The following is an 11,580-nucleotide window of genomic DNA, read 5'->3' as shown; positions in this document are numbered from 1 at the left end:
AATACTTAGATGTAAGGAAAATGTTTTCGGTTGAAGTACGGTCCCAATCTGCTTTGAGGTTTGTTTGTTTTTAAGCAAGGGGTCAGTCCAGGGGAGAAATGTAAATACAATAACAAGTACAAGAGTGTCTCTGAGAATGCGGAAAGTGCATTTTCATCCCGCCCCGGAGCCCACATAATATCCACGTTAAGGAGCCTTGACTTTCAAATCAAAGAACAGGATGGAGCCCCAGCAGTTCTCTTGTTAGCAATTAAATGCAGAATCGCATTTATTTCAATGGAACATACATGTTTTAAAAAACGGAAGGGTTTACAGCTATAAAGATAGACACACCACAGTCTGCATAACACTCCTCTTTGAAATAGTTCCACTGCAAGCAATTGGACATACTTTTGAAAGGTGAAAAAGTAAATTCAAGCTGCAACGCTCAGATGTAAGGAGATTATGATAATGATGCTTATTATTTATATACCATTATCTGTCCTAAGTGCTTCATATACATTATCTCAATAATTATTACAACAGCCTTGCAAGGCAGGTAAATATCCCCACACTGCAGGTTAGGAATTAAAGCCATCTAATGAGTTCATGACATCCTTCCTTGATCTGATGTCTTCCAGATGTTTTGGACTACAACTCCCATCATCATCTGCCAGCATGGTCATGTTGGTTGGGACTAATGGGAGTTATAGTCTCTAAAACATCTGGAGGACACCAGGTTGGAGAAGGCTGATTTATGGCATAGGTGAGATATGAGCCGACGGCTTCCTAGGATACACATAGCTGCTACACTATTTGTCAGTGCTCAGGATTTCTTGCCATATGCCAAGGATGGGGAACCTGCAGGCCTCCAGATGGTTTTGAACTACAAATCCTATTATCCCTGGCCATTGGCTATGCTGGCAGGGGCAGATGGAACTTGGGGACTAACAATAACAATTGGACCCCTGCCATACACACTAGTGCCTGTTACAAGTACCCATTTCTGATGATGACGTATTTAAAGTAACACACCACGGGGGGAAAAGACTGCAGAATTTGCAGCATCTGCTAGAATTCTGGTTTCCATGGTGATATTTTCCCCTGCTTCCATTGTAAAGTATAATATCATCCAGAATATTCTTTAAATGCTATTGTAAAACCGTCCCAGTTTCTCAATATTTTAATGACATATGACCTGGGAAATACAGCTGTTCTCAAAAGGCTAAAAAAGAACCCTGTATTTTAAATCAATAGGCTCCTTAAACACACACACACACGCATTCAGTGTACAGACTGTGTTTTTCTATACAATGCAGCACTTCCCTTTCAAGTTGTCTAACAGCTACAGCCCAAATACTGCAGTATGATCGTTGCAGACTGCAGTAGGCTGACTCTTTACTATGAGACATAGCAGTGGAGCACAAAAAAAATTGTATCATCATCTACTCATGTCTTGACCTTCACTCCCTCCTTTGTGGGCTTCCGGGGGCTTCTGGGTGGCTGGAAAACAAAATGTTGAAATAATTTTGAGACTGTGAGCCTGAGGGAAGGAATTTGCATTTTTCATTTCTATACAGTGTCTAGAGCAAATCAGGCATCATAAACTATGATGATGACTGGACAGACATCGGTCAAAGCTTCAACAAGGCAATCTGTAAATTCTCCCAGAACAGTATATGAAGAATACATTATTTTGTTGTTGTTGTACCGCAGAGGTACTATAACAAACATATTTATTTATTTATTTATATTCTGCCTTTTCTCCAATGGTAGTTCATGGCAGTGTACATAGTTCACCCATTTTATCCTCACAACAACCCTGTGAGGTAGATAGTGACTGGCCAGTGAACTTCATGGCAGAGCGTCATCATCATTTTATTTGTATGCCACCTTTCCACAAAAAATTGTGCTCAAAGCGGCTTACAACAAAGTGAATAGAAATTACAAAAACAATGTCATAATAACAAAAATAATAAAACAGTAACATAACAGGAAACATCACAGCAAACATAAAAACCTTTTCATTACAATAAACGTAACATTATATATGTTAGCAGGCTACATTACACTTCTTGGCAATATAGCAAAAATAAAAGGAAATCAGACAGTTTCAACTTTGCTCTAGAAACACCCCGCCCATGATATTATACAGAGTCCCACTCCTGCAGCAGTTTCTTATAAGAGTAGGGATTTGAACTTGGGTCTCCCTGATCCTAGTTCTATTTGTATCCTGCTCTTCTTTCCTTGTCTGTTAAGAGTGGTTTCCACAGGAATTCCATGGGTCTTCTGACCCATCCTAGAATTAGCTGCTCCTAGATGCCAGGGTTGGTGCCAGGGAAGCTTTTTTGCTCTGGATATTCCACATGAAAGTCATTAGACTTATCCCAGGAATCATGCAACCACCGGCTTCCATTGGTCTTGGGTGAAAAGGGGGAAGCAGCACTGAAATGAGGGGGCAGGAGGGGAGAGAGAAGGCTGGCACTAATTATGATGATGATGTAAGGAGACTTGTGAAGGTGGTTTGTCTGAGAGATACCGATGGGGAGAATCAACAATAGGATGACTTCCCTATCAACTTGCTAGAGGTTCTTGGCTGTAGTAAAAGCACAAGGGGGGGAGAGCTGTCTTGACAATAAGTTTACCAATGGTTTTAATGGTATCTGCTTCCTGTGCCTTTAAGGGCACCTTGATATGCACATGTGGTAGATCTGAGGGCCGGGGAGGGGGGGTCGCTGTGGTCTATAGGAGTTCTTTTCCTCTCACCAAGCACCCTGTCCAGACGGCGACTGGTTTGGAATGTCTCCACCTTGTGTTGGGCCAGGGAGACAGACTAGGAATACTGTTGGTGTACCGTCCACCTTGCTGCCCAACAGCTTCCTTAGCTGAGCTGACAGAGATAGTCTCGGAGGTCCTTTTGAGGTCCCCTAGACTTTTGGTACTGGGGGATTTCAACATCCATGCCGAGGCTGTCTTATCTGGCACAGCTCAGGACTTCATTGCCTCCATGACAACAATGGGGCTGTCTCAATTTTCTACTGGCCCAACACATGTGTCGGGACATACTCTCAATTTGATCTTCGCCACTGGACATGGAGATGGTGATCTGATGGTGGGGTGTTTTTCATCTACCCCATTGTCATGGACAGATCACCGCTTGCTGAGATTTAGACTTACAGCGGCTCTTTCCCTCTGCAAAGGTGGAGGATCTATTAAGTTGATCCGCTCCCGGAGCCGGATGGATCCTGTAGGTTTTCAGAGGGCTCTGGGAGATTTTCCGGCTGATAGGACTGGTGCTCCTGTCGAGGCCCTGGTCGCACTGTGGAATACAGAAATTACCCGGGCTATTGACACGATCGCTCCCGCGCGTCCCCTTCGCTGTAGAGCTCATACAGCTCCGTGGTATACCCTGGAGCTGAGAGCGATGAAACATGAGAGGAGGAGGCTGGAGTGCAGATGGAGGAAAACTCCCAGTGGATACAATCATGCCTTGGTAAGTGCCACCAATAAGTTGTATACAAAAGCGGTAAGGACAGCAAAGAAGCTCTATTTTGCTGCCTCTATTAGATCATCTTTAAGCCGCCCAGCGGAGCTTTTTAAAGTCATGCGAGGGCTCTTACACTCTGGCCCCCACGATACTATGGAAACATCTGAGACCCGCTGTAATGAAATTGCTGGACACTTTCAAGATAAGATTGCATGTATCCGCAGGGACCTTGACTCTGATGTTGTGACAGATGAATCCATTGAAGTGTCCGGAGCACGGCCTTGTCTTTCTTTATTGGATGAGTTTCAGTTGGTGCAGCTCGAGGAAGTGGACAAGGTGCTTGGAATGGTTCGGGCAACCACGTCTGTTCTGGATCCTTGCCCATCTTGGCTAGTGAAAGCTGGCAGGGCTGGAACCACCGGTTGGGCCAAGGAGGTGGTTAATGCCTCCTTGAGGGATGGAGTGGTCCCTGGTAGCCTCAAGGAGGCAGTAGTGAGACCTCTTTTAAAGAAACCCTCCTTGGACCCAGATAATTTAAACAACTATAGACCGGTGGCAAATGTCCCTTTTCTGGGCAAGGTTTTGGAGCGGGTGGTTGCCAGCCAACTCCAGGCGCTCTTGGATGAAACCAATTATCTAGATCCGTTTCAATCTGGTTTCAGGCCCGGTTTTGGCACCGAAACAGCCTTGGTCGCCCTGTATGATGACCTGTGTCGGGAGAGGGACAGGGGGAGTGTGACTCTGTTGATTCTCCTTGATCTCTCAGCGGCGTTTGATACCATCGACCATGGTATCCTTCTGAGGAGACTCGCGGAGTTGGGTGTCGGGGGCACCGCTTGGCAGTGGTTCCGCTCCTACTTCGCGGATCGTCACCAGAAGGTAGTGCTTGGGGAACATCACTCGACACCATGGACTCTCCATTGCGGAGTCCCTCAGGGGTTGGTTTTGTCCCCCATGCTTTTCAACATCTACATGCAGCCGCTGGGTGCAGTCATCAGGAGTTTTGGAGTGCGTTGCCATCAGTATGCTGATGACACGCAGCTCTTTTCATCTTCTTCAGGTGAGTCTGTTGATGTGCTGAACCGTTGCCTGACCGCGATAATGGACTGGATGAGAGCTAATAAACTGAGACTCAATCCAGACAAGACCGAGACATTGTTGGTGAATGCCTTCCCTGCTCAGATGGTGGATGTTAACCCTGTTCTGGATGGGGTTACACTCCCCCTGAAGGAACAGGTACATAGTTTGGGGGTTCTTCTCGACTCTTCCCTGTCTCTCGAGGCCCAAGTGGCCTCGGCGGCACGGAATGCGTTTTACCATCTTCGTCTGGTAGCCCAACTACGCCCCTATCTGGACAGGGACGACCTCGCCTCCGTTGTTCACGCTCTGGTAACTTCAAGATTGGATTACTGTAATGCGCTCTACGTAGGGCTGCCCCTGAAGACAATTCGGAAGCTTCAGCTGGTGCAGAACGCAGCTGCCAGACTACTGACGAGGACCAGTCGGTCTTCGCATATAACACCTGTCTTGGCGCGTCTGCACTGGCTTCCTATTTGCTTCCGGGCGAGATTCAAGGTGCTGGTTCTTACCTATAAAGCCTTACACGGCGTGGGACCTCAATACCTTGTGGAACGCCTCTCTCGATACGAACCTACCCGTTCACTTCGTTCAGAATCTAAGGCCCTCCTCCGGGTACCAACCCATCGGGAAGCCCGGAGGGTGGTTACTAGATCTAGGGCCTTTTCTGTGGTGGCCCCTGAGTTGTGGAACAGCCTCCCCGAAGAGGTACGCCTGGCGCCTACACTTTTATCTTTTCGGCGCCAGGTAAAGACCTTTTTATGCTCCCAGGCATTTTAATTTTCTTAACCATTTTAATCTTTTAATCCGTATTTTTAATTTTTGTCGTATTGTGTTTTTGTAGTGTTTTTTGTTGTTTGTTTGTATATGTTTTTATGATTTTTATTATGATATATTGTATTTTATCTTGTTTGTTCACCGCCCTGAGAGCTATTCTGCTAAGGGCGGTATATAAATTGAAATAATAAATAAATAAATTATAAAAATAAATTATGGCAAAAAAAAAAAAGGCATTTTCCCAGTCACCATCCATCTAACCTCATATGGTAGGGGAACTCAGAGAAGGGCTTCTAATAATCATTTGAAGGGCAGACATATGGAAGATGTTCCTTCAAGCAATCAAGCCTGAAATGACTTAGGGGTTTAAAGAAATTGATGGGCAGCCATTGTAGGTGCTTAAGCATGACCAAGATATGTCCCAGTAGCCAATCCCAGTTAGAAATCTGGCAGCTGTATTTGGAACTGAGTTTCTGAGAAGTTTTAGACGGCAGCCCCATGTGCAACACATTGCAGTCATGCAGAGTATGGATTATTCTGGCTAGGAAGGGCTGCAGCTGACACACCAGTCTTAGCTAGTGAAAGGCACTGTGTAGACTATCTTGAATGAGGCACTATCCAGTACAGTATAATGCTCAAGATCCTGGAGGGTAAGAGCAGCTAGGGGAAGGGAAAGAGGAGAGCTGGGTCTGGACAAAAAAGGTCAGCCATAATGCTTGCAGGACTTTGGACAGATCACTAGGAGCTAGCTACCACCACAAACATAATACTGTACCACCTCCAGCTGACCCCTTCTAACTCTCCTGGTCCTAACAACTTCTCTCAAGCTCCAACCTCTTGCTGAGAATAGAAAGTCCTTAAAGGGGAAGCCTTCTGGCCAGGAAGCTAACACACCATCACCTCTTTGTACTTCCTGCCTGGTGTGCTCCTTATACTAGTAAGGGGCCACCAGGGCATAGCAGGTGCCTGGCATGGTGGGGCTTAATTGCTTGGAGCAGTCAGGCTCAGGAGGTTCTTAGCTCAGGAGTCTCAGACTTGAGAAGACCTCTTGCCACCAGGTTTGGGCTCAGAGCTGGGGGCTGGATGCTGCACCTCTGCAGGTGGTCCTGGTGATCTAGATCTGATGAGTTCTTTCTTTACTCTGGAGAAGTCCTGGCTGAGTCCAGGGTCATGACACTATGGGCCATAGATGCCACTTGGTCTTCCAGTGACAATGGTGGACCCACAAGCACCCCCAGACTGGGAACATGATCCTTTAGAGAAAGGGCTGGGGAAATTGGGGCCCTCCAGACGTTGTTGAAGCCCAGCTCCCATCAGCCCCCAGCCAGCATGGCCAATGCTCAAGGATTATGAGAGATGGAGTCCAAAAACATCTGGAGGGCCAGAAGTTCCCCACCCTAGCTTTTGGGGGGAGTGCAATCCCATCCAGAACGAGTTGAACACCACCTCCCTGATGACCAAGTGCCCTATGGAACCTCTGTCTTTATCGGCGTTGACTGCTCCTCTTGAAGGGAGGCCCTAATTACCTCCTGGACCCAGCCAGACAGTCTCCTCCTGCCAGATGTTATAAAGACAAGGGTTGGGGCAAATAAGTGATTGGCTGCACTCCACCAGGCACCTTGTTCACCCCGCCCGCATATCACAACAACTAAAATGTATCCCAACAAAATAGAATCAGATGGTGCACTAGATCTTTCCATGGACGTACTGCTAGGGTCTCTTGTCTAGGTTAAAGTGGGTGTGAGCAACTTTGCTCTCAAAGTGTTCGGCAAAGAAGTCACAGCAGGTAACCAAATGTTCCTTCAGCTCACTCCATGGGTCAAGCTAGACTAGGACTCCAGTCACTCATAAAAGCATTGCTGGATAGAATTGTAAGGATACAGTGGTGCAGAACTACCGATTCCCCAACTGTTCCTCCTTGTTCTTCTCTTCCTCCTGCCACCCATTCTTTCTCTACTATTCTATGATTCTCCTCTTCCTGCCACTGCTGCCTGTGTTGCCCACTTCTCCTCCTCTCCACTATGCTGCCGCCACTCCTGCCACCACCCACTCTTCCTCTTTCCCTCTTTGAGCTTATCTTTTGTTTTTGTCACCATTACCTCTAAGTAACTTTATGTTTTTAACTAAGTTTAAGCAGAACTCTCTCCAGTGGTCTCCTGGACACATCTCTCAGAGTGCCTCAGTCTGAGGAAGGAACTCTACCACCACCACTTGGCTCTTTCTCTGAGAGAGTATGAGTAGAGGAGGAGGGGATGGAGAAGAGAGTCCTGGCCCTCACAGTACCTTTGTGTGGGCAGCAGCTGCAGCAGAACCACCTATAAGGCAAGCAAGTGGGAGAGGGCAAGGGGGCATTTGGTCACCCTCTGCTCCCGCCACCTGAAACAATTGTTCCATTCTAACTTTTGACTGGACTGGCCCTGAAGTAGAGCTTCTTTACTACTATCACAACCACAGACCAGGTTCAATAATATGTTGTCACGTGTGTTCAGTGGCATTCACTGCAAATTTTCCAACAGCTGAGTTCCTAGCTGCTTCATGGCTGCCCTGGTAAACCAAGGAGTTGAGTGGAGGTCTATTTTTCTGGAGAGGGTGCTCAGGGGCAATTGTGCCATGAAAGGGCGATGGAATCTTCTCCCTGTTGTAGATATGGCTATTGTTTTAATGGGAGTGTCAACCATGGCAACAGGAAATTTGCTGAGGGCTCTCAGGAATCCATCCATGTGCCTTCAAGTAGATCACAACTTATGGCCTATGAATCAGTGACCTCCAATAGCATCTGTCATGAACCAGCCTGTTCAGATCTTGTAAGTTCAGCTCTGTGGCTTCCTTTATGGAATCAATCCATCTCTTGTTTGGCCTTCCTCTTTTTCTATTCCCTTCTGTTTTTCCCAGCATTATTGTCTTTTCTAGTGAATCATGTCTTCTCATTATGTGTCCAAAGTATGATAACCTCAGTTTCATCATTCTAGTTTCTAGTGATAGTTCTGGTTTAATTTGTTCTAACACGCAATTATCTGTCTTTTTCACAGTCCATGGTATGCCCTTGTTCTACCCTTTTTGTTGTCCTCTTCTATTTCTGTACAATAACCATTGTAATAGTTCTCTTTGTCCCTACGTACTAGTTTCTGTATTGTTGCATTTAGGGTTCTAACCATGTTTCTTTCTTCTTTTGCTTTTGCTTTCCTTCTCTCTTTAACCATTTTAAGAGTTTCTTCAGTCATCCGTTGAGGTCTTTCTCTCTTTTTAATGAGGGGTATTGTCTTTTTGCATTCTTCCCTGATAATGTCTGATTTCAATCCATAGTTCTTCTGGTTCTCTATCAACTAAGTTTAAAGCCTCAAATCTGTTCCTTATTTGATCTTTATATTCTTCTGGGATGTTATTTAAATTGTATTTTGGCATTATGATTGCTTTGTTCTTCTCTGGCTTTACTCTGATTTTCGATATTACCAGTTCATGATCTGTACCACAGTCTGCTTCTGGTCTTGTTTTTGCAGAAAGTATGGAACTTCTCCATCTTCTGCTACCAACTATATAATCAATTTGATTCCTATATATTGACCATTTGGTGATGTCCACACGTACAGTTGTCTTTTTTGGTTGCTCAAAAAATGTGTTTGCAAGAAACAAATTATTGGCTTCACAGAATTCAATGTCCTTCTCCTGCTTCATTTCTATCTCCTAAGCTCCATTTCCCCACAATTCCTAGTTCTTCTCTGTTCCCTACTTTTGCATTCTAGTCCCCCATGGTTATCAGCAGATCTGCTTTTGATGTGTGATCAATTTCTTCCTGTATTTGTGTAAATTCTCTCCACTTCCTTTATTGTACTTTTAAAATTGTAATTCTATACTATATGTTTGTTTTATGAAACAAATTTGCTGCTTTACTGTGGATTTATTCAGTCAGTTTATTAAACTGCCAAAAAGAAACAAAGAAAATAACTGAAATTATTGGATTTTCCACTGATGTCTATGGCAACCCTCACTTCCTCCCTGAGGGACCTTTAAAAATGGCTTCTTGTATCTGAACTTGGAAATCACCAAACACATATGCTCCTCTATTTAATTATTTTCTTGCCTTTATGGACCACACCATGATGCTACAGTCTGATGTCATGCAGAATGGCAGGGCTTGAATGGAACTGGGGAAGAAGGGACAGCGGACAGCAGCAACAATGAGTGCTGAAGGTGCAGTACCAACAGTCTGATCTTGGTAGCTGTTCTGTGCAGAGAGATATAAAAAAGTGTAGAGAGCCATATACTTTACATTTTGGTTGAACAGAACTACAGCTTGCATCATCCCTGACCACTGGGAACGCAGACCAGTGTTTATGGGAGTTGGAGTCCAAAAACTTCTGGAGGGCACCATGTTGGCTATCCCTGGAATAGACCTTTTAATTTTTCTCCTTTTACTTGGGCAAGAGGCTTGGGCCAACGATGTCCCCCCCTGCCCCCCCAAAGGATAATAGTAAAGACAGCAATCCCTAGTCTAAGCCCTTAGTTAAGGCCTATGATTTGTTGCTGTTGAGATTCTGAACCTCTCATGAGCGCAAACTATCTGCAAGCAAAATAATGTAGCATGGAACTTCTGCATGCAATAGAGCATTGGGTTTGGCTTGCGGGAATGGGGTATTAGTGGGAAATTTAAGTAGATTGACCTTTCCTGCAACCTAATGGTTCTTTTGTATTGTGATTTTTGGCTGGAAATATAAACCAACCTCAGCCCCATCTCTGATATGCAATATCAGACTACACTGCAGGGAAAGTGTAATAATAGTAGTCTGTATAGCATACTACTTTCTGCAGTCTGATACTATAGGAATAGTCTATCTGAACTTCAGCCCCAAATTGCAACAGGTGCAACAACTGGACTACATTTCAGGGTTGTTGTAAAACCGCTTTTGAAGTCTCAACCTGACCTCCACCTTGCAATATTTAGAGTAAACTACACACTGCAGAACTGTTGTGTCACTCTCTCTCTGTCACAGACTCTTCAATCTCTAAAATGGGTATAATGGATTGAATTTGAATTGGAGTTTAGCAAGGATATTTTTTAAATGTTGAAAAAGTCACACAACATTCAGTTTTCAAACGAAACAAGCCCCGCGTTAGAAAGAGCAGAAACTAATTTATTTGCTGCTACCTTATTTTCGACAGATGCTCAATCATATCTACGTTCAAATCTTGGATTTCCGCATTAACAGATCTCACTACCGCTCCGGGAGACATTTAAAAATGGCTTCTCCAACACGAACCCGGAAATTACCTATAGAGACAATGAGATCATTGTCTTCAACATTTTTATATCTCTGTTGTTCAGTATACATAAGTAACTAATAGAGATAGAAAGAAAAAGAGAATTTATAAAAATACAACCCTCACCTCTAGTCTCTATTTGAACATCGCCACATGCAGAACAGTAGCCATAATGCAGAGGTCAAAGACAGCTCTTAAGTCCACGGAAGTGTATGGTTTAGTAAAATTGTAATCCTATACACACTTACTTGGGAGTAAGCCCCATTGAAAATAGGACTTACTTCTAAGTAGACATGTATAGGCTTGAGCTGTAAATCTGTCAGTTTTCAAGATGCCACAAGACTTTGATAGGGTGGCCTTTATTTCTTGCATTAACGCTCCGCTCACCTGATGTTGAGGACCGGAAGCATTTCAGCATTCCCATATTTTCAAAGAGTAACCTCAGTTTTTCGTTTTAATGTTAACTTTTTATTGCATTTTGACATCACGTGCTCACACGTTGTGATTTTAGTATTGTCATTTGTGTGAACCGCTTAGATATTTTGTTACACTGAATGGCATATATAAGTAATAAAACGAAATAAATAAATTTCCACTTTTTTCTTGTTGCTATTCTGTACTGTTTCCGTGTACGCGCCCTTGTGATTTTGTATCTCTCCTAAATGGAGATGACACTCTGCGCATTTGGCGAAGTAGGCTTTGGCCCAAAGCCAGGTGGCAGTACACGGAACTCCCGTGTGACTATATGAGAGCGTATTTTTCATCGCTCCCCTGACTCTTGGGAGCAGAAAGCTAAGGAGGAGGTGCCGGAAGTGGGAAGGGCGAGAATTGGCCACCTCCTCTCACGCTCTGCGTGGTCCCGCCCAGCCGGCCGGCAGTTTTCTCACTGTGTCTCATCTGTCAGTCGCTACTTCGGCACTAGCGGAACAAGATGGCGGCTCGGGTGAGTGGATGGCTGAATGACTGGGGGGAAGGCGGGGGTAGTGACGTGTCAGCTCGACGGC

At 44.7% G+C, this 11,580-nt stretch overlaps 1 protein-coding gene and 1 long non-coding RNA gene across 7 annotated transcripts in view; one reads left to right on the top strand and one right to left on the bottom strand.

Moving 5' to 3' along the window:
• The window catches only part of NSF (N-ethylmaleimide sensitive factor, vesicle fusing ATPase), a 109,014-nt gene that overhangs the window by 906 nt on the left and 96,528 nt on the right, over window positions 1-11,580 (top strand). The window contains exon 1 of one of the 5 annotated variants that reach the window (XM_061592193.1): window positions 11,288-11,519. The exons of 1 other annotated variant lie outside the window; for it this stretch is intronic. In XM_061592193.1, the coding sequence (XP_061448177.1) occupies window positions 11,508-11,519 (12 nt within the window). In that variant the 5' untranslated portion in view covers window positions 11,288-11,507. Of the gene's footprint in view, window positions 1-11,287; window positions 11,520-11,580 lie in introns of those variants that run through there. 3 more of the 5 variants (XM_061592192.1, XM_061592194.1, XM_061592205.1) reach the window with 3 other exon arrangements.
• On the bottom strand, window positions 234-11,384 carry LOC133368083 (uncharacterized). 2 transcript variants are annotated; one of them, XR_009758582.1, is made up of 3 exons: window positions 10,703-11,384; window positions 10,464-10,586; window positions 234-1,482 (listed from the first exon to the last, which is right to left on the bottom strand). It is a non-coding gene; the product is annotated as an uncharacterized LOC133368083 (long non-coding RNA). The 2 variants fall into 2 exon arrangements; XR_009758581.1 differs by lacking the exon at window positions 234-1,482 and adding an exon at window positions 9,402-9,542.

The sequence above is a fragment of the Rhineura floridana genome, chromosome 11 (genome assembly GCF_030035675.1).
Source record: "Rhineura floridana isolate rRhiFlo1 chromosome 11, rRhiFlo1.hap2, whole genome shotgun sequence".
NCBI classification, from domain to species: domain Eukaryota; kingdom Metazoa; phylum Chordata; class Lepidosauria; order Squamata; family Rhineuridae; genus Rhineura; species Rhineura floridana.
The sequence above is the reverse complement of the archived record's forward strand: the minus strand, read 5'-3'. Positions and strand labels throughout refer to the sequence as shown.